The sequence below is a fragment of the Manihot esculenta genome, chromosome 14 (assembly GCF_001659605.2).
Source record: "Manihot esculenta cultivar AM560-2 chromosome 14, M.esculenta_v8, whole genome shotgun sequence".
Lineage (NCBI taxonomy): Eukaryota > Viridiplantae > Streptophyta > Magnoliopsida > Malpighiales > Euphorbiaceae > Manihot > Manihot esculenta.
This window is the reverse complement of record NC_035174.2, coordinates 26,915,672-26,938,919: the sequence shown is the minus strand read 5'-3', so window position 1 is coordinate 26,938,919 and position 23,248 is coordinate 26,915,672. Positions and strand designations below refer to the sequence as shown.

Sequence of the window (23,248 nt, the reverse complement as noted above, 5' to 3'; positions counted from 1 at the left end):
AAATATGTTAATAATGTATTAGTCTATTAATAATGGTTGAGACTCTAAAAATTACTAAAGTATTTTATATTGCTATTATATATGATCCAGTCATTATATAATCTTTATTTTATTTTTTAATAAAAAAAATATTTATCAATTATAATTAAAAGAAATTCATACCGTTTGTTGACGTGTAAAATACTAATAAGTAGATATATATTAATTTATTATATAAATATATAATAATTAAAAATAAATTTTAAAATATAATTTTTTTATAAATATATATAATTTTTATAATATAATAATAAATATTATAAATTTAAAAAAATAAATATTATTGATGCTCGTTTGGTCTTTTTTCGGGTAATAGATATGCAAAATAATAAAAAATACCGGATGGTTTGGTGGGTAAAACTTTTGATCTTTAAGTCAATAAGTGATCTAAGATAAATTTCGAGAAAAGGTCAGATAATGAGATCCTCACATGCTTAGAAATTGTATTTTTAAATGGTTTGTCGGTAGTCTCATTCTGGTAGGATTTTGATTATGTGATTGAGTTTTAGGTGGACAAGAAATTTTACTATTTAGAACTTTAGTACGGGTCTTGAAGGTTTGTTTGGTTTGGAACGGATTATAGAGAGGCTCCATTCAGCCTTTTGGGCCTTTGAGGGTTCTTGTGTTGGTACCATTAGTCCGCCATTTTTTCATCTTTATGTTCAGGAAATTTTCTTCTTCTTCTTTTTCTTTTTTTTTTTTTTTTTTTTTGTAATACTATATTAAGAAAATGAAGGGTCATTTCATTACTCACATTGTTCACTTCCTATATAAGGGGTGTGTGGGGCTCATTTGCCCCACACCAACCCTCAACTCTCCTCCTTCTCTTTTTATATTCTCTCTCTAAAGAGTAGGCTTCTCGGTTGCTGAATTTTGGAACTTGTTTTTTTTGTGCTCTTTTGCTCAAAGTAATTTTTTTAAAAAATTTATTTATGAGTTTTGCTTGTAGTTTTTTCTTGAGTGTTTTCAATCTTTGGGGGTGTTGTGCCATTGAAAGTTTCTGATTTCTCGGGTGTTGGTGATTTTCAGCTTTTCCGGTCTTGTTGGGTTTTCGGCCTTTGGCTTAAAGCCTTTTTTGGGTTTCGACGATTTCAATTTTCGGCCTCCTGCTTTGCTTTTCGGCCTTCGAACTTCAGGTATCGGCCTCCGACTTTGGGTTTTCGGCGTCCAGCTACAAGCCTTTCTTTGAGTTTCAGTTTGTTGGGTTCTTGGTCAATTGACAAGTTGGGTTTTCAGACTCTCAGGTTTTCGGAATGGGGTGTTATGCCAAGGAGGTTTCTGGTCAGCTGGGTTTTCGGCCAGGGGTGTTCTGTGAAGGAGGTTTTTGGCCATTGCAATGCATTTCTCCTTGTCAGATTTGGCGAAAGATGAAGAATTTATTGGAGCCCATGAATTAGAACCAATAACAGCGGAGGCATCTCTTACTACAACCTCATCTAACTTGCCTTATGCTCTTCGAGGCCTCTACGGTCAGCCAAGAAGATATTGCAGATATAACACTAATCTTCCATATTTCAAAAGTGTTTAAGGGGTACCTTTAAGATGAAGAACAGATGGCCGATTGTATGGTGACAAAACGTAGATGTATTATAGCCTACATGGAGCAGCTGAAAGTGGGGCTGCGCTTTCCCTTAGATCCTTTTATTGTGGAGGTGTTGTCCCTTTTTCGTTCTAGCATAGCTCAGATCCATCCCAATAGTTGGAGGATTTTACTTTCATTCATGTCTCTTTGTCGGTTTCATTGCATAACGCTCTATGCTCGTGTGCTTGCTTCAATGTACCCCTTGTATCATAGGGGGGCTTAAGCTTTATACTATTTCATTCCTAAGAAAGAAAGTGGTCTTTTTGATTACTTTCCTCAGTCTCTTAAGAATTGAAAATTGAGATTTTTTATGTTGAGGCATTCTTCACTAAAGGGTTGAGTTAGCTTTATGAGAGTTGGAATTTTCATCCGCAGTGGTTCAAAGGAACTTCAAATAACAGATGATAAATTTGTTGTTTATTCGTGTCTCTTGGCCATTGCCTCATCCCAAGGGAAACAACCCTATCAGCCTTTTATTCATGCTGAAAAGAGGGCTCATCTGATTAATATTATTGGTCTATCTCCGGATGAGGCTGATGATGGTATTTATTTTAGTTTTTTGCCTTCTTATTTTCTTTTTTAACTTAATGATTTTTTTTTTATTTTTCTTTACAGAGATGGCCGGGGAGGCTTCATGGGTGAGGAAGCTTGCAGAAAAAAGAAGAAAAGAGGTGAGTCAATCGGACCCTTCTAAGAGATCCAAGATCGTCGGAGAGTCTTCCAATTCAGACCCCGCTCCTCAGGTTTAAACCAATCCTGAATCTCCTTCTCATATGGCTGGCACTAGGGTTCCTCCTATGCCTTCTTCTCCTACTTTTGACGGATTATTAAGGGGTTACTCTATGGTCTCCAACAATAGTTGGTTTCTAGACATGCCTCCCGAGGCGATTATGTCCGCGAATGAGGAGTCTCATCACAAGGGGAGCAGGGATGAGGAGTAGGTAACGAGGTTTCAAAATTTATAGTTTGGCTTTCAGACCCTATTTAGTTGTTCTTCTATGTTTTTATATTTCGTTTGCCTGTTTTCCTAGTCTAGTGTCCACTTTATGTTTACATTGTATCGAACTTTTTACATAATGAAAAAAGGGCGCCAATTTCCTACTTACATGATCTAGTGGTACTTTTGTATGAATGATTTAGGCTAAAACATTTTATGAAGTTTCTTGCATAATTGACTATTCCATGTGATAGATGTAAGAGTATGCACATGCTTTGTAACGATCCGGGAACCGGACCTCTACCGGCGCTAGGATTCAGATCGACTTAAGGTCGCCGGAACCCGTAGCAAGCCTAATATACATCTTGTACATCTGATAAAATCCCATACATAATCATACTTTTGCTTAAAAATTTTAAACTTTTCATACACCAAGCTTGACCTGTGCATGCACCATAACTATATACATAAAACCCCATACTAGAGCCCTCATCAAATGCTCTAGTGGGTCAACATAACATACATCAAGGTTGGTTCAACATTTCTCATCATTAAAACATTTCATATAGATCATATACAAAAAGGATTACCACTACTGATAGGACCAAGCACAATGCTAAACCATGAAACATTTCTCTACATTACATTACATTATACCATTTTACATTACATGTCCACTACTAATCTATTACATAAACATAGCCTTGCCGACTTTCTCATAGCTACCTGTGCTCCTGCAAACCTGGGGGTTAGGGGAGAGGGGTGAGCTACAAAAGCCCAGTGAGCAGAACAATAAAAACAATTTAATAAACATATGCTTTCATGAAATGCATCACATCACAAACAAATCACATCACAGATGGATTGACCCAAAAATCCCTCTACTCTGTGCCCGGCCCTCGGTGGAGCTCCTCAGGACTTCTATTACATACATAAGCTCTGTGTCCGGCCCTCGGTGGGGCTCCTCAGGACTTCTATTACATAACATGATATCTAGAGGGCTAATGGGTAGTCCTGTTGTCCATCCACACCCACAATGAATAATGCAATGCGTCATATTCGTGAATTCTAATGCAAACAACCTGTTATATATCATGATGCATGAACATGCTTAAAACATTCGATTCCTCAAAATAAAAGATTAGTTTAGTTCCACTCACCTCTGGCTGACTCTGAACTAACTCTGAAGCAGTTACCTCACTGCTGATCACCTCGGTTCCTCAGGTCCGATCCTACACAGGTGGACTCAAATGAGGGACCAAACATACTCTAACATGACTCTAAACAACTCCCCAAAAACCCTCTAAAACATCATGAAACATGCATGCAAAACAAATAAAGGAAGGCTGGGCAGGGGACTTTTGGCGGCAGGTTCGGCGGCCGAAGGTCCCTCCAGATCCGAAAGTCAGGCACTTTCGGGGACAGGTTCGGCGGCCGAAACTCCCCTCCAGAGCCGAAAGTCAGGCACTTTCGGGGACAGGTTCGGCGGCCGAAACTCCCCTCCAGAGCCGAAAGTCCAACTTTCGGGGGCGAGTTTAGGCGGCCTAAAGCTGCCTCCACAGGCAGGTTCGACGGCCGAACCTGGGTTCTCCAGAATGGTAGAACCCGATTCGCCTCTCTCATCTAGCCTCCCAAAACCCTCCAAACTTGTACTTAACACTCAAAGGCATGCATAAACACATCATCAAGCATATAGGGGTATAAAACTAGTCTATACCCCAACAAACATCACATTTAACATCAAACTAACATAAACCCTAACATTTTACAACTAGCCTAAACATGCATTAAACACCCCTAAAATCCCTTAAAACTTACTTAAAATCTAAAAGAAGAGGAGGATCTACACTTACCTCTTGAAGATCGAGAGGAGATGCGATCCCAAACTTGGAGATATGGAGGAATGAGCTCCGGGGGTCTCCAAGTTTCAAAACTTTGATCTTAGCTTAAAATCTTCAAAATAAAGGTAAAAACTCATAAAAATCATGAGAGACTTGAAGGAAAAGTACAAGATCGACAAGGGGTGGCGGAGACTCTCCTTGCTTGGAAATCGAGAGAGAAAACTCGCCCATTTTCGGACAGGGGGCCCTTTATAGGTGGCTGGCCAGACTACTTTCGGGGGCCAAAAGTGCCTCCGCATCCGCCCCATGTTCGACGGCTGAACATGAGGTTCGGCGGCCGAACCTGGTTTTTTCCCTCAAGCTTTTTTCTTTTCAAAACTCAATTCTTTCTTCATTAAAACCATAAAACATAAAAACATTTTAGAAAACCTTTATTTTACCCTTCTAGAAGGCTCCAACATCCGAGAATTCCGGATTCCAATGGAGATTCCGTCGGAAGGTAGGAATTCCGATGCCGGGGTCTAGCTGGGTATTACATGCTTCTATAAAGATACATGCCTCAATGAAATCATGCCAACACCAAACAAGCCTTGACGAATCATTTAAGTCTTTAGAACAACAAAGACATTTAAGTCAAGAAACATTAGTGAAGGAGATGGGAGGCGCCAGGCAAGGTGTCTCCCACTAAGGCAAGCGCCTCAGATGGCGAGGCATTGCTTGGCGCCACTCCTTTGTTTTTCTACTTCAACAGCAAGAGAAAAGGGGAAAAAAGAAGAGCACAACAATAGAATCTCGTTGGAAGAAGAAGAAAGAAGATGCCTTGGTGGAAGAGAAAGTAGTTTAAATGCTATTTAAAAGTTGCTTTTTGTCCTTGGAAGAAAAAGAGACATAGAATCTTTTGACTTTTTATTTTTTTATTTTTATTTTATATAATAAACTGCTTTTGTATCAGAAACATGAAAATAAAATATTAATATTGAAAATATTAATATATACTATAAATAGTCTTTATTTATAGAAATTTAATATTAAATTATTTAGTTATATTTATATATATTTATTATTATTTTATTTTTTATTTTATATATTATATTATTTTTTATATTATATACTATTTATATTCTATATTAAATAATAATATTATTATTTATCATATAGATTATATTATGTATAATTTAGAAATTTATATGTTATTTTATTTTTATATATATATATTAAAAAATTAATATTAAATTACTATTAATATCATATATATATATATATAAAATCAAACTATAGTTTATATATTTTAATTTAATATATAAAATATTATTGATGATACATTATGCCCATATATACATGTATATTTAAAATATATAAGAAAAATTTAATTTTATCGCATTTTTTAAAAAGGTATCGCCTCGCCTCTCGCTTAAAACCATAGGAGGCTCTATCGCCTTAGGATCACCTTTCACCTTGATAACAATGGGTAACATTTAAATTTCCACTTATTGAGACATGTATCTCGACAGAAGCATGTGTATATTTTAGTCTAAATCATTCATGCACAATACCACTAGATCATACAAGTAGGAAATTGGCGGCCTTTTTTTATTATGCAAAAAGTTCGATATAATGTAAACATAAAGTGGATACTAGACTAGGCAAATGAACAATGAAATTATAGAAGAACAATTGGATAGAGTCTAAAGAGCTAAAATACAAATTTTGAAACCTAGTGACCTACTTCTCATTCCCGCTACTCTTGTGATGAGACTCCTCATTTGCGGTCATAGTCGCCTCCTGAGTCATGTCTAGAACCTAACTATAGTCCCAACAAGATCCTGATGATGTAACTTAGTCATGATTGAACCTTGCAAACTCATATAAATATCCGCGATCCTGTCATTAGCAGCATCCACTTTCCTTTCAGGCTCCTTATAGCATGTTCTCTCGGCATCCCTTGAAAGGGTCATCTCCTTAAGCTGGATTAAAACTTCACCAGCTTTGCCTTAATGTTCTTGTGAGAGGTTTGCAGATTACCCATTTCGGTGCTGAGGAGGATGTTCTATGCTTGAAGCTCCCCATAGGCTCTCCTCTAAGCCTACGTAATCTCTCTTTTTCTGTTTGAACAAGTCATAGCCTCCAAGCTTGTAGCCAGAGCATCCTCTGTGTCAAGTCATTCTCAGTCTCTAGGAAGCATAATCTTCCTTCCTATATGTTCGGCCAGAAGGTAATTGTTGACAACCATAGAGTGACCCCTCAATAATCTGTCAAAAGTAGGAGAAGAAGGCATAGGAGGAACCCTAGTGCCAGCCGATTGAGAAGGAGTTTCAGGATTGATTTGAACCTGAGGAGTAGGATTTGGATTGGAAGACTCTCTGACGGTCATGGATCTCTTAAAAGGGTCCTATTGACTCGCCTCTTTTCTCCTTTTTTCTACAAGTTTCCTCATCCACGAAGCGTTATCCCCAACCATCTTTGCAAAGGAAAATGAAAATCATTAAGTTAGAAAAGAGAATAAAAAGATAAAGAACGAAGAATAAATACCATCATTAGTCTCCTCCGGAGATAGACCAATAACACTAATCAGATGAGCTCTATTTTCAGAATGAATAAAAGGCTGATAGGGTTGTTTCCTTTGGAATGAGGCAATGGCCAAGAGATGTAAATAAACAATAAATTTATCCTCTGTCATTTGAAGAGTCCCTTTGAACCTCTACGAATGAAAATTCCAACTATCAAGAAAGCTACCCTAACCCTCCTGTGAAGGATGCCTCAAAATAAAAATTTTGATTTCCAGCTTTTAAGAGACTGAGGAAAATCATCAAAGAGACCGCTTCCTTTTTTAGGAATGAAATAGTAAAAAACTTCAGCTCTCCTATGAGACAAGGCATACATCGAAGCAAACGCACGAGCATAGGGCGTTATGCAATGAAACCGACAAAGAGACATGAACGAAAGTAAAATCCTCCAATCATTGGGATGGATTTGAGCTACACTGGGATGAAAGGGGGACAACACCTGCACAACAAAAAGATCTAAGAGAAAGTGTAGCCCGTCTTCAGCTGCTCTACGTAGACTATAATACATCTACATTTTGTCACTATATCATTGACCATTTGTTCTTCTTAACAAGGGTACTCTTTAAACACTTTTGGAATACGGAAGATTAATGATATATCTGCAATATCTTCTTAGCAGACTGTAGAGGTCAACCGGGTAGCTGAGAGGCGAGAAGTATAAGGCAAGTCAGATGAGGTTGTAGTAGGAGAAACCTCTGCTGCTACTAGTTCTGACTGATAGGCTCTAATAAATTCTTCGTCCTCTGCCAAATCTAACAAGGAGAAATCCATTGTAATAACCGAAAACCTTCTTTGAAGAACACCTTTGGCCAAAAACCCAGCTGACCGAAAACCTCCTCGGCAAAACACCCCAAGCCGAAATCTCGGCAAAACACCCCAAGCCAAAATCTCAGAGTCCGAAAACCCAATTGGCCAACTTACCAAACCCAACTGGTTGAAACCCAAAGAAAGGCTTGAAGCCGGAGGCTGAAAACCAGAAAAGGCTCAAAGCCGGAAAGCTGAAAACCAGAAGTTGAAACCCAAAGTCGGAGGCCGAAAACTGAAATCAAACTTGAAAAAAGCTTGAAGTCAGAGGCTGAAAACCCAACAAGGTCGGAAAAGCAAAAAATAACCAAGACCCAAGAAACTAGAGAGTTCCAATAGTACAAAATCTCAAAAATCGAAAACACCTAAGAAAAAACCATAAGTAAAATTTAGAAATAAATTTAAAAAAATACCTTGAGCAAAAGAGTACGAAGAACAAGTTTCAAAATCGGACGACCGGAGAAGTCTACTCTTTAGAGAGAGAATATAAAAAGAGAAGGAGGAGAGTTGAGCAATGGTGAGGGGCAAATGAGCCCTATGCATCCCCATAGGAAGTGAACAATATGAGCAAGGGAACAACCTTTCATTTTCTTAACCTAATATCCTTCAAAAGCAACGTAATAATATGATATAAAAAAGAAGAAGAAAAATAAGAATAAAGCTTCTTGAACCTAAAGATTCATGGATAAATAGAGGGACTAATGATATTAACAAAGGAACCATTAAAGGTCTAAAAGGCTGGATGGACCTCTTTACGATCTGTTCCAAACTAATCATACTCTCAAGGCCCGTTTCAGACTAAAGTCTTAAATAATAGGATTTCTTGTTTCACTAAAACTCAATCACAAAATCAAAATCTTACCAGGATGAAACTACCGACCAACTATTTAAAGAGGCAATCTCTAGATATGTGAGGATCTCTTTATCTGATATTTTCTCTAAATTCTTCTTGGATCCCTTACTAACTTTAAGACTCGATATTTGTTATTTTGTAGATCCACTACCCAAAGGAAGGATCAAAGTACATCATTTAATTATTATTTATTATATTTTTAATTTGTTTACCTTATCTTATAATTTTAAATATTTTTTTTGAAAATTTAATTTAAAAAATAAAAATTTTAAATAAGTAATATAATTATAAAAATAAAGTCAAAACAACTATAACAAATAACTTTAATTGAAATACAGTTGCCTATTATTTTTCTTAAAACTTACGAAATATTTAATTTAATTGTTTGATATTTATCAACTATCTTCAAAATCTAAACCAAACACCAAAAATCATCCTCTTATTTTCAAATTGGCAATTAGCTTAAATATTTATTTATTTTATACAAATTATATTTCCAAATTCATCTGATATAAATTGTAAAAATAATAAGCATTAAAAACTCAAGTAAAGTGTAAAACTTTAAATAATATATAGAGGCAATGGGTATGGGAGCGATGCTTAGTGATAGATTATCAGGCAGCAAGCCAAAATTTCTCCGGCTTACGCAGATTTCTTCTGGGAAGATAAAGCTTTGTGTCTTGCAGGCTTTTGAAAAGCAAAATTGGTAATCTAGGAGCAAGTATCTCAAAAGGGAAGGGCAAATGGCAATGAAGATGGTGGTTCCCTTCTTTCTATTCCCGATCCTTCGCCTCCATTTTCTCTTGCTCCATGACCATAGCCCATTGGTGAGCGATTCTGAAGCATTTGTTTTTTTTTTTTTTTAAACTCATTGTTGTTTGTTAAGTTTTGGTTTCTTGTCTGCAGTTTCCAAGTCTGAGGTTAGGTGTTGATCTCTTATCTTTGCATTATAAATATTATATTAAAATATGTTTCTTGACTGTGTTTTATTGATTTTATATATTGAAGATGAAAGAAGTGTGTACAGTTCTTTGAACCTTTAATGATATTGACCCAGTATGACTTTGAATCTCATAAGAGTGTCCTTCCCTGGCATTTTGCTTCTGGGTCTCCTTTGACTTGTGTTTTTTTAACATGTTTAAAATGCTGGATATTGCCAAATAACTAAGCAGGAGAGCGAGGTCTTATTTTTATTTTTTTTTGGGGGTCAGATCTTGGTATCCAACACTTTGTTTTTGTGAATTAAATTTGTTTGTCTACATTGATTTTAGCTCTCCTCTTTTTAAATGCGTTTGGGAGTCTTAGTCAACCTTCTATATTGTTCTATAGACAATGAATTTTGTAATGGCAACCTTGTTCAATCTTTCATACTGGCAGGAGACTTTTCCTACACCCTTCGTTTGGCATGTATGATTTTGCAAGAAAAGAATTTAAATAAGATTTTTACAAAGTCATGCATGATTACATTTTTCATGCATGATAAATATTTTTTGAAGTTTTTTTTAAATTTTGAACTTTTTTATTCCAAACAAGAGAATTGCAATAAAAGAAATCAATTGAATTGAATTGAATTTCTTGTGAAATACTTAATTCCAAACTGAGGAATTTTGCAGCTTTTGAGTTAAATTGGTTTTGTGTTATATTGTCCTAACTATGGTGCTCAACTTTCTCTTTGAACCATTAAGGTTGAATAAACTTCAACTTTATGCAAATGGTTTGAGAATTGTTAGTCAGTTCAGCTTTCTGGACATATTGAGACTTAACTGATTTGAAAGTGTTGGTAGATGTCTGATGTGTTTATGCCTTTAAGAATGTTTCTCCTGGAAAGTTCTCATATAAATATCTAAAATTTCAGAAATAATTCCATGCATATCATTTAGACTTAGGTAACTTGTATTAAAATTCTCTGTGGAAAAATGGTTTTGACTTTTCATAAAAAGCTCCTTTCATCCATTGGTCAGTGACTTTTGAAGTTAAGATGTTCCTTGATGTTTCAAATTGTTTGGTGGAATACCTCACAGAGTAAATGCTCCATTTCCTTGTTAAATGGGACAAAGATACTTGGACAGTGTTTGGTTGGAGTCTAGAAGACTAAAAAGGCAGAACTTTCTAGGTAGTGTAAAAAACTTTCCTGTTTGGTTTGTATTATTAAACAAACTTTCTGGGAAATAGAGTATTCTATTTTACATGATGGAAGTAACTTACCTAGGAGGAAATTCTAAGTTGTATTTTCCTGGTTAAGTTCAATGGAATTTATCAATTGTTTTTTTTTTTTTAATTTATTACTCTTTAAATTATGGTAAAGATTGTGGATATTATTGTCCTCAATAACTCAGAGACAAACTTACTTCCTGCAAAGTTTATTTATACACCAAATACATTTATATCATACTTTCCACAAAGTGAATTCTCTTAACATGTACTTCCTATGAAATATACTTCAAAATAGAATAGTTTGAACTAAACAAAATCTTATTTCTTTTTGCCAATTTAATCTCTCCTATGATTCGTATTAGCTTGAACTTCAAATTTAGTACGATTCCCCAGAAGCAACAGTATAACTGCAGCTCTAGTGGTAGCAAGTTAATATCCTTGCCTTGAAATTCCAGGGATGTCTAATAGCAGCTTGTTCTGCTGTCGAGGAGCATGCGAGCCTCAAGACAGCGTTGCACTAACAAAAAAAAAAACCTGAAGAAAAAAGAAGGATTTTATTTTTTGATGACAATTTATTTTACAACAAGTGAAAGTGAATTTATCCATTAGACTGCATGTTCTATGTGTGTTCATTGTTCATACCCAAGTATTTTCTATGATACAGCTGGCATCAGGAGCACTTTCGCTGAAGAATGCCAAAGTTTACTGTTAATTAAATACATTAGTTGAAGTGGTATCCTTTTCCTTGTCATTTTCAAAGAGATTGTAGGACTTAAAGCATATTACAAGTGGTATGGGGCAGGAATCTTGATAAATTTTCCAAGCATTACACAAGTCAAGATTATATCGCCAATGAAAGATGGAAAACTGAACAAACTAGGTGGATATGTGGAACATAGACCAGTCTTAGTTTGCTAATTTTCATTTATGGATTACATGGACACCCTAATCCAACCACTATTGTCAGCAAATGATACATTGACATATTGTGTGAACCGTCTGATTTTACATATCTATTCCAAGGGATTGGATATTATTGTAAGGAAAACCTGCACTAGTCACCTTTTACATTTAAAATAAATTAGTTAATTTGAGGGGGCATCATTTGTCCTGAAACTTTTTTTTTTGTGTTGATTGACTGTGGACATCTATATATATATCTGTCGATATGGATACATTATCATGCTTGCTACTGCTTATCTCACATCAAAAGTGAAATTTTTAAAGAGTCTGTCCTTGAGTAAACTTTCCAAACTCAAAATGCACAACTTTTCAATATCCAATGCTATGCCATGTAGAAATTTCTTTTGGCCTATGATTCACCAGGCCAGGTACTGCTATGTGATCTCAGAAACTATAACTAATATGCCTTCTTTGTCCTGTGCACACATTTTTTTTTATATGTGTTCATTATATTGTCTTTTGGCTGCTAATTGTTGCACAGATTGGAAATCCAGAAGGAACAACTTGGTATGTGCTTACATGTTTTATGATTGCTTGAAGCTTCGTATATGTTTACATATTTTTTGATCTTTTAATAAGAATATCAACAGCTATCATTTTGTGATCATAGCTTGTCATACAAGGGTACAACGTAATGTCAATTTGGAGAAGCTAAGAACTGGGTATTTGTTTCCTGAGGTATCCTATTAGATTTTTCATACATTAGCTTATATTCCTGCTTTCCTTTTCTTTGGCCACTTCGTCGCTATTCTTCTCTTTTTTACCTGGTCATGAACTCAGCAATGCATTCAGATATTTTGCTCGTCATTTAATTTAACATGATGGGGGGACAGGCTAAGATTTTGCTAATGGTTCTGTTTGCCATTGGGACCAGATTTCAATGCATGAGCTTCAGCACATCAGGAAGTACCCAGATGCAAAGTTGATAAACCTTGGGATTGGTGATACCACAAAGCCTATACCTGAGATAATATCAGTGAGCATGGCAGAAGTAACTATTGCTTCCCGAGCCTTTCTGCTTTTTTTCCCATATTTTATTGCTTTTATTTAAAAAAAAAAAAGAACTTAAGAGGTAGACAATATTGTCCTGACTCCCATTGTACCAATTCCTAAGCAATCTTCCCAAAGAAAATGAATTCCTCAGCAATTAATCCAAACTCCCTTAGCCTTTATGCATGGATGTTAATGAGCTGACTGGCAAGGACATGTGATTAACATTATGAATTTCATTAGTCAAAAGCATAATAGGTTAATTCCAAGGTCTAAACATATGCACATACTTTAATGATGCAAATTTTGACTGAAAGTTCAATCTCCTCTCATCTCATTTTACCATGTTTCTATCATTAATAATGACTTGAGTAAAGAAGTTGGGAGTCAATGATGAATGGTACAGGATAATGCTTTGTGATTTATACAAAAAAAAAAAAAAAAAAAAAAAGAAGAAGAAGAAGAAGAAGAAGCTTTTCCTTCCTTAAGGATGATGAAATTGTCTTTTGCAGTATGCACGTGCCCTTTCAACAGTAGAAGGTTATAGAGGATATGGAGCTGAGCAAGGGAACAAAGTAAGTGGTCGTTTGATTGGCCATTCCTCCTCTGTTACTTTAGTGAAACATTTGTCTTTTATCTGCTAACTGGATTTTTATTAGTTCTCCCATATTCACCAGGTTCTTAAACTTGTTACATACTTTTTCTGATTATGAGCATACATTATTATTTTTTTTGTGAATAGGTCATCTGTACAGTTTTCGCATGAAAGGTTCCCATGCAATTTTTCAGCCAAAGTTTTCTAATTGAGGCAGTATCATGGGGTACAAATGGCAACATTATGATTATAAAGTCTAATGCCATGTCATGTATAATTTTTGCTATCATTTGGTGTTAGGCATTGGAGAGGAGTTAACACTTTGGGCTCACTTATTATTAGTTCATATATATTGCCATTCTTAACAATTTAATTTCTTGGAAAATAAATTAGAAATATCTTCAACATTCAGTTCCATATACAACAGAGACCCTTTGTTTATTTTAAGTCCATTTATCTATTAGTGTTGACAAAAAGTCTAAAATACCTTCACTATTATTATTGACAAAAGGGTAATCATTATTTCATCTTCGAATTTTGTTGTTATTAACATTTCTATATATTTATCTTAGACTTTTCATCTATGGCTAACGCTTAAGTAGACTCTACATGGACGGAGGGACCATTTTGTAGATAGAACCAAACATTGTATACATTTTACTATATTTTCTAAAATAGACGTCCAAAAGTATCAATGATGACAAAACCCTGAGATTTGCCCTAATACTTTCTCAAGTAGCTTAAATTATGATCAATTGAGAAGAGAAGTTAACATCTCTTTCTTCTTCTTTTTTTTTGGGGTGGGGGGGTGGTGGGAGGCGTTGCAAAATTAAAAATTTCATTTCTATTGCATTTTAAATCTAGGATAGTTATAATATAATCCCTGAGATTTAGCAAAACTCAACTCAGTTCCTATATTTTTAATAGTAAGAGATTTGGTCCCTGAGTTTTTATTTCGTTAACAAAATGGTTTCTGCTAAATTTAACGTTAATTAACATAAAATTTAAGAAGTCAACTTAAATTAAAGAAACTAAATTATTACAAATATTAAAACTATAAGGACTAAATTATTATAAATTATTAAAAATTAAGAGACTAAAATGTTACAAAAAATGAAATTTGATTGACTAAATTATTATAATCTAACAATTAATTTTAATAAAATTATTGTTTTGTTAAAAAAGAGTGAAACGTCAAGAACTAAATTGTTTCTCATTGAAATGGCATGAACTAAGTTGTGGGTTTTATTAAATTTGAGGGACTATATTATAAATTACCCTAATCTCTACGTGAAAGAATTGGTATCAGTTAGCAATATGTTATTTCCTACATATCTTTACATGTATTGTATATTAAACTTGTGCCTGTACATGGCAGGCACTGAGAAAAGCAATTGCAGAAACATTTTACAAAAATGTCCAGGTAAAAGACTCCGAAGTTTTTGTGTCAGACGGCTCACAATGTGATATAGCCCGCCTTCAGGTAAACAATTATATAACTTTCTGACACTGACATTTTTGTTTTACAAATTGAAGTAAGCTGTAGGTTTTGATTAAGCTTAATTTTTACTTAAAATACTAAAATATTTATTTCTATCCATATCTACAGCTGCTCCTGGGTTCCAATGTGACTGTGGCAGTGCAGGATCCATCATTTCCAGTAATACTTTCTTTCCTTTTTTGTTGATTCTGGGCGTGAGGGGATGTGTTAATGTGCCCCTTATATGGGCTATAGGCACTCCTCCCTTGAGCTAGCTTTTGGGGTGAGTTAGGCTTGAGCTAGCTTTTGGGGTGAGTTAGGCTTGATCCAAATTTAACATAGTATCAGAGCCTCCCATTCGATGTTGGGCCTCCCATAAATATGTCACGCACCACTAAAAAAATTCTGGATGTAAGGAAGTGTGTTGATTCTGCGCACGAGGAGTGTGTTGATGTGCCCCTTATATGAGTCATAGGCATTCCTCCCCCCTGAACTAGCTTTTAGGGTAGATTAGGTCTGGTTCAAATTTAACACTTTTTATTATGTTTTAATTGTTTTTATCAATTTCTGATAGTGTAGTGGAGGCTACTGAATAAAGATGCAAAAATTGCACAATCTACCTTCTTTTTTTAGAAAAATATATCTTGCTTTTTCTTGAATGTTAGATATAGAAGCTTTGATATTTTTATTATATTTGCATGCTTTATTTTACAATATTGCTTTCTTTATGCTCCTTAATTTCCTCAAGCTAGTCTTAAGCTCAATAAGAATTTGAAACAAAATATAGCAAAATATTTGAAACTAAATTGCTAGAAAATTTTTTGGTCAATTGGGCCAGCCACAGTCCAGTTTCAAGCCAGAATTGGAATTGGACCAGCAGTACCGGTTCTAGAGGGACTGGAACTGGGACTAAGGATCCCTGGTTGCAGATCTGGTTTGCTCCAATTTTGATCAAATCCATTAGTCTTTGTTTGTTCAGAATTTTCCATTTTGCAAAGAGTAGAATTCAGTTTTGGCCTGAAACAGGACTGTATTTGCTGATTCTGGTTCATTTCAATTCTGGTTCAGTCAATCCAAGTTTGACTGGTTTTGGTCCAGGTTATCCTGTACGGTTTGGTTCCAGTTCCAAACTTGATCATGGCCACCTCTAAGTAACCATCCTAGCAAGAAACCCGTATGTTTATAGAGCTCATGTAAAACCATCCCTACCAGATGCTGTTTGGTCTGTTAGTGATAAGCTACTGTTACAGTTCCTCAAAGTATACAAAAGAAAATTTTGAGGAATAGTGATATTTACTTGAAATGTATCTAAATCTAATTTCTTCACATATTATTTAATATTCTATATTCTTTCAATTCCATGTTACTATTTTTTTTTTTTTTAATTTCTTTTTCAGTAGTACTATAGATGTTCAGACAATGGCATTAACACTGTTGAGTTTGTAATGAAAAAAATTATGAAACAGGCTTATATAGATACAAGTGTCATAATGGGGCAAGCTGGTGATTTTGAAGAAAAAAGTGGGAAATTTGGGAACATTGAGTACATGAAATGTGGACCCCAAAATAACTTCTTTCCTGAATTGGCCAAAACCAGAAGAACAGATATAATCTTCTTTTGTTCTCCAAATAATCCTACTGGTTATGCAGCAACCAGGCAGCAATTGGAAGAACTTGTGAAGTTTGCCAAGGCGAATGGTTCAATTATAATCTTTGATTCTGCCTATGCAGTTTATGTCACAGATGATTCGCCTCGATCGATCTTTGAAATTCCCGGAGCCAAAGAGGTAAATGCATGATGGTGTTCCTGCATTAGTGATAGAGAAGCAGCTTGTAAGCTGAATGCTTCTGCTTGTGGTAACTCATTGAATTATATAATGTTACTATTTAGCACCTATAGTTTAGGGAAACTAACCATTTGGTCCCTTTATTTTCGAAAACATATTAATATCTTGTCAAATTGTTAACTATTTAGTCCCTCAAGTGAATTGCTGGACTAAATAATTGTTATTTGAAAATTGTAGACCAAATGGTTATGATTTAAAATTACATGGACTTACTAATTGTGATTTTGAAAATTGAAATTATAGAGACTAGTTAGACACAAGTGCATTTTAGTAATTTTGGACATTGTTAATGAGATAAGTAAAATAGAGAGATTAAATAGTTTATAGTTTGAAAAGATAGAGACTTAACTAATATGTTTATATAAATAGAGGGACCAAATAGTTAGTTTAATTAAATCACAAGGACTAAATATTAAATTTCCCTTGTATTTACTAAATTGTTGTATGTAAGTCTCTACTTATTAAACATGACCATCAAGGCTAGATTCCTGCAAAGTGCACTGAGCTTTTACTTGTATCATCATGCTGAGCTTAGTGAATCTGCTTGCTACTTCTTGGAACAGTAATAGTTATTTTCATCCTTAAGATTCTGTTATTATATTCTTTTTCCAGGTTGCAATTGAAGTATCTTCTTTCTCCAAGTTTGCTGGCTTCACCGGCGTTCGCCTCGGTTGGACGGTTGTTCCAGAAGAGCTGTGCTTTTCAAATGGTTTTCCTGTAATAAACGACTTCAATCGAATCGTATGCACTTGCTTCAATGGAGCATCAAATATAGCTCAGGCTGGTGGATTGGCATGCCTTTCCTCAGAGGGTTTCATGGTAAGATTAAATGCAGGAAGTGAATTCCAGCAAGAATGCTATCTACTAAAATTGTTCAGCTCTAGCATTTAACCCTTAAGACGGGAAAATATCAATTGGTTTAATTTTCAATTTCAACTTGCACTTATTGAGAAAGTTAATTTAAACTATTCTTGACTTTTACAAGAATTTTCAATTTAAGCTCAATGTAGCTCAAAAACCAAGAAATTGAGTAAAAATCCAGGAGTCTGATAGTAATTCTCCCTAAAAAAAAAGGAAGAGAAAAAGCTAAGATGCTGCACTTGTGTTCCTGTTCAATACTATACTTTTCAAGTAAAACACAATAACAACTGAACTTAAAGTTAGCAAAAAATCCTTGCAGGCGGTTTGTTCTGTGGTTGACTACTACAGGGAGAATGCAAAAATACTACTGAAGACTCTTAAATCTCTTGGTCTAAAGGTGTATGGAGGTGAAAATGCTCCTTATGTTTGGGCACAGTTTCCTGGTTCAAAATCTTGGGATGTGTTTGATGATATTCTTGAGAAGGCACATGTTATAACTGTTCCAGGTTCTGGATTTGGTCCTGGAGGTGAAGAATTCATGAGAATTAGTGCTTTTGGACACAGGGAAACTATTCTGGAAGCTTCAAAGAGGCTAAAAGGCCTTTTCTCCTAAGAAAAGAAAAAAACCTTACAACAAGTTTAAGCCACAGCTTTAAGGACTAAATAAAGGAATTCACACTGCCTGGTGATTATTATTGTTGTTATTCTTATCTAGCTAATAAGATCATTGAGTTGTATTCTAGCTTGATGGATCAAGTTCATCCATCCATATTTCACATTGGGGTTATTTAAGTAATTTCGAAATGCGTGTTCACTGTATTATCCTTCTGAAAATTTTCTTAAACTAATATGTTTCTTTCTAAAAATATGAAGATCATCTCAAAATGCTAATGGGACTGTATAAGAAGACCAGGTCTATAAGGAAAACCATGTATTTGTATCATTGGTTAATTCTGGCTGAAAATTATTCTATGGTAATGGAGAGGAAAGCGTCAAGCTTTTCTCCTTGTCCCTTGCTTAAGAATTTTCATAAGGTTTAAAAGGAAAAATCCAAATCCTTGGATTTTTCACGTTTTGTCTAGTATGCCTACTATAAGCTTAATATACAAGAATTTAGTAATTCTTAGGCCACATTTTAATTGATTATGCATGAATTTCTATATAAATATTGGTTATAAAAAATATTAAATATGTTTTTTTACAAAGTTTGGCTTATTTAATATAACTTCTCAATTCTACATACATTATGCACTCATTCAAGGATATAAATTCAAAAAAGAGAGATTAATTAATAGCTGCCTTGAAGATTTTGAAAATTCAAGGTTGGATGAAAGGAAAAGCCCATCCAAAGCGCAAGGATATTTTGGATTTTGTCCTCAGAGTTATTCTGTAAATCTACAAATTTCTCATTATTTTACTATAGCAAGTTCTTAATGTCCTTGAATAGTAAGTTAGCAGGTGCAAATGCAAGATGTCTTCATATTGAAAAGTACATGGTTTCAATAGCACACAATTGAAGAATAGAAGTTCAATCGTCAATTCTCAAAAACTTCAGGGACCTGTAAATAGTTTTCCAATCTTAAATGAGGTGAGCTTTCTGTGAAGAAATAGGTTCTACATGCCTCAAATAATGGTCTCATTTAACATCATAAACTAACCCTAGCATGAGATAAGAAGAATATTTCCTTCACAGCAACAAATTCTTAGTTTATGTAAGCTTTACCAGTAAACCCAGGATTTCCCAGATGACAAAATTAGCAATAAATGTGAAAACTTAGAGGTAACACACAGTTGTTAAGTATCAAACATGTTCTTTCTAGTGGAATTGGCAAGTAAAAATCAATACTAAATCAATTGAAGAATGCACATCAAGCATCATGTATTAGCTGCTAGTATAACCTTATTATATTGCAAGGCAAAGGTGCTAATGCCCCGTTCAGGTTGGCGAGTAATTGAACATCAAGAAAATGTCATAGAGAAGAGATCATTCAAAAGGCAACAATAAATCTATTCGACCGATAATCGACATGCAGGAAGAGGGGCAAACAATTTCCTTCCATTAAATTATCCACCCCTTTAAGCACACAAGAATTCAAGAAATGTTTACAAGTGCTTATATATAATAGATCACATCATAGATATTGAATACTGAGATCATTTTCTTTTCCTTTCAGGTATCATCTCTTCACAACCGTAAGAAGAATGTAATAATGCATACAACACATTTATCAGCAGACTGAATTACAGAAACGATAAGATGAACCTAAAGATTAAGTGTCTGACAACTAACCAGATCAACAGACCTACCATTTCTAGTCGCAATGACACTCCAAACACATGTTTCTGATTCTGCCGCAGACTCAGCCTCCTCCTGGGAGGTGTTATTAATTGAAAATGATGAAGATGAGGAAGCTAAACGGTTCCGTACATCTGTCTGTAGGACTGTAATGTTGTTGTTGGAATCTTTAGTGATTACATGGAGCTCTCCAAGTAAACCAGCAAGCAAATAGGAGGACTCTGAATTACTCATGTCACAAATAGGAATATCTCCAAGCAAAACTTTCCAGGTATCATTTCGGTAATCATATACCTTGATTCTAGCACTATCAAGAGAACTAGATGGCTCAAGTGCAAACAGCTCATCTTCAACCGTTACACTCAGTTTCGTTCCTGCTTGCTTCACTGGCCAACCCTCACCCATCCCGGTTGGCATTTCATTCCATGAATTCAACTCCGGATCATAAACCTCTCCGCCAACATCAACAAAAAATGGCCAGCAATATAAACTCTGAGCCACAAATAACCTTCCTCTATAAGATGTCATTCCTGTTGCAATGGGCTTAAGCAAATCTGTTAGAAAAGCAGTAGGCAGCACCTGAGCCTTTGAAAATGGCATGGTCGGAATTTCAGACCAGAGACCAGTATGAGGATCAAACACTTCTGCAGATTGAAGTGAAGTCACTCCACCACGGCCTTTAGTGACTCCTCCAACAACATAAAGCTTGTTGCTTAAAATGCCTGTCTTACAAAAGGCTCTACCAGTGGACATTGGACTCATCTCACTCCAAGCATTTAGAATTGGATTATACTGCCACACATTTCTCATGGCTGAAGCTTTAGTAAGTCCCCCTAACACATAGATGCGGCCATCAATAGCACCCACAGCACTGCCATAGAAGGGTAATGGGTCCATTGTAGCCTTCTTCCCTAGCCAACCCCTTACTGCGTCTGCAATTTTGATACTTGGGCTCACTACATTCCACATTCTAAGTGCAGCCAAACCCTTCTTGGGCTCATCTTCAAAAGAAACACCAGGCATTGTTGGCAATCTTTGCCATCTTCGGGACAATGGATCCAAGGCATACCATAAATACTTCTCATCTTCAATTTTCACCAATATATAAAGCCACTCCTCAGTTGTTCCAAGTTCTTTTCTCACATTGAACAGTTCGGTGCTTACAATAGCTGCTTTCCAAGCCCGAGACACTAACTTCATTTTCATGTAACAAATCCTAGGAAGTCTGGCAAGGATCTGAATTGATATCTCATCAGGAAGATTGGGAATCAATCCTGGACTCCCCTCACAAGAAATCGATGACAACCTCTGTCTCTTGCAAGTTTCATTCTGTGATACTTCAAATACCTCACTAGCCATAGTCCTCGAACTATTTACACTCAATAAAGCGCCCATCGATAAATTTCAGATAAATAAAGATAACTCCAGCTTGTTTCTCTTGAAGTACTCTTAACTCAGGGCTACTTCACATCTGAACTATAAAACAAGAAGGAAAGCTCTCAGTATCTCCTTACTTGCCAAGTCAAGTCAACGCATTATCTAAAGCACAAATATCTAAAATGCTTCATAAAAACAGCACATAGATACCCATTCACCTATTTAGAAAGTTTTCTTTGCAACCAAACAGAAATTTCACCTGGAATTCAAAGCATTTTGTAAAGTCAACACAAAAAATTCCCGAAAAGGAAAAAGAAAAATAACCCAACTATAATTTAGCAGGCAATAACATAGTTTTTCCCCTAACCAGAGGCAAATGAAGCCCAAGAACTTATTAATCAAGCTAGCCTCAATTATACACTGAAATCCAAAGGCAAAATACCAACGAAAAACTTAAAATACTAGAGATACCAGGAAACTACAATACACAACTCCTAAACAAACCCATAACTCAAAAATTCGAAAAAGGCTCGGTAAACCTGAGTTGTTTGGTTCCAGGGAAAATCTTTCCCAGAAAATCACAATGGAACACTTCCACCTTTGTACACTTAGAGGGATCAAAACCAGAAGAAGAAGAAGAAATCAAAAAAGGAAATATTACCTCTAAATTCACAAGAAAACTTGAAGAAGAAGGATTCTCGCCATTACTACAACAAGCAGGTTTTTGTTTACAATCCATGGCGTAGAAGCGTGAACAACCTAATGCAGATCTTGTTTTTTCTTCTGAGTAATTACTGTTAGCTCCTTATGGTTTGTAAAATTAATTATTTCATTTTTTTTAGAAATTTAATTAAAATGTAAAATCATACTCTATAATTATTTTATTAAATCTGTATAAAAGCAATATAAATTTATTTTAATTCTATAAAAAAATTAAATAATATAAATTATTGTTATTATATGAACTAAAAGATGTATAACTGAAATTACTAAATTATTTATTCATATATTTATTTATTTATGATAAAATTATTACTAATTCCTATAATTTGTTTAACTTTTTTCTTATTTTAAACTTAATTAATGTATATTTTTAAAATTAAATATCTTAATTTTTCTAAGAATATGTTAATAAACTTATTATACATTTAATATTTATATCATTTCTTTGTCTATATAATTTTAATTATTTATATGATTTATTTATAATTTTAATTATTTAGTCTTTCTGATAAATATTAAAATTAATTAATTAATATTTTATATAAAAAAATCAAATTTTATTTTATAAAATATAAATACAAATTCATTGAATTTTAATAATAAAGACTAAATAAATAATTTAAAAAAATATAAGTACTTTATAGTAATTTAATATTATTTATATTAATGAAAAAGGACAGCATTAATAGACGCAACTTGACACATCACTATTCCCACGTCAGCCAACTACGACATGCTGAAGGAGATTATTTGGGTAGATTACGTTTTTTTATTTTTATTTTATTTTTAATATACAATAATTAATAATTAATAATTAAACATATATATTTAATATTTTAAAAATAACCCATTAATTCAAATAATTCATTTTATTTTATAAATTAAAATTAAATAATAAAATATAAATTATTTTATCGAATAATATTTTTCTTATAGAAAATATTTTTTTAAAAAAAATATTTTTTTAATTTAAATTATTTTTTATGAAAAATAAAATCTAAAAATTTAATATATAATCATGAATCGAGAAAAATGTTTAAATTATTTTCATCGATAAATTTTTTAAAATAAATATAAATATTTATATACTTTTATTCTTCCACACATTTTATTTATCTTCAAAGTAACCTATTATTTAATTTTTAAATTTTATAATATAAATACTTCCATCTCTTAAAATTGCGATGTATTTTTTTGAAGAAAAAAATATAAATAGATTGTATATTAACTAAATATAAAATTACATTATATAAATTTTCCATTTTTTAAAAAATAATTTTGATCCTTTATTTTAAATTTGATTGCAGTGTAAATAATAACCACATTAAGGTTTAAAAATAAT

The 23,248-nt window shown here is 34.1% G+C and overlaps 2 protein-coding genes and 1 long non-coding RNA gene across 8 annotated transcripts; 1 reads left to right on the top strand and 2 right to left on the bottom strand.

Moving 5' to 3' along the window:
- Positions 1-806: 806 nt before the first annotated feature.
- On the top strand, positions 807-18,329 carry LOC110631013 (aminotransferase ALD1, chloroplastic-like). Of its 5 annotated transcripts, XM_043950037.1 has the most exons (15): positions 807-947; positions 1,069-1,175; positions 1,276-2,163; positions 2,237-2,562; positions 9,307-9,447; positions 9,527-9,540; positions 12,219-12,244; positions 12,348-12,415; positions 12,612-12,728; positions 13,240-13,302; positions 14,701-14,805; positions 14,932-14,982; positions 16,269-16,589; positions 17,262-17,468; positions 17,830-18,329. In XM_043950037.1, exons 5-15 carry the CDS (start codon positions 9,364-9,366, stop codon positions 18,121-18,123), a joined length of 1,350 nt encoding a protein of 449 aa, XP_043805972.1. In that variant the 5' UTR covers positions 807-947; positions 1,069-1,175; positions 1,276-2,163; positions 2,237-2,562; positions 9,307-9,363; the 3' UTR covers positions 18,124-18,329. The 5 variants fall into 5 exon arrangements, with proteins under 5 accessions (XP_043805972.1, XP_043805971.1, XP_043805973.1 ...); XM_043950036.1 differs by having other exon boundaries at positions 844-1,691; XM_043950038.1 differs by lacking the exons at positions 9,527-9,540; positions 12,219-12,244; positions 12,348-12,415 and having other exon boundaries at positions 845-2,163.
- Positions 5,969-8,427, bottom strand: LOC110631015. Of its 2 annotated transcripts, none has more exons than XR_006348381.1 (2): positions 8,181-8,427; positions 5,969-8,013 (listed from the first exon to the last, which is right to left on the bottom strand). It is a non-coding gene; the product is annotated as an uncharacterized LOC110631015 (long non-coding RNA). The 2 variants fall into 2 exon arrangements; XR_006348382.1 differs by having other exon boundaries at positions 5,969-8,002.
- Positions 18,330-19,494: 1,165 nt separating the features above from the next.
- LOC110631012 (F-box/kelch-repeat protein At1g22040) lies at positions 19,495-21,968 on the bottom strand. The gene is made up of 2 exons (XM_021778703.2): positions 21,845-21,968; positions 19,495-21,442 (listed from the first exon to the last, which is right to left on the bottom strand). Exon 2 carries the CDS (start codon positions 21,199-21,201, stop codon positions 19,774-19,776), a length of 1,428 nt encoding a protein of 475 aa, XP_021634395.1. The 5' UTR covers positions 21,202-21,442; positions 21,845-21,968; the 3' UTR covers positions 19,495-19,773.
- Between the last annotated feature and the right edge of the window lie 1,280 nt (positions 21,969-23,248).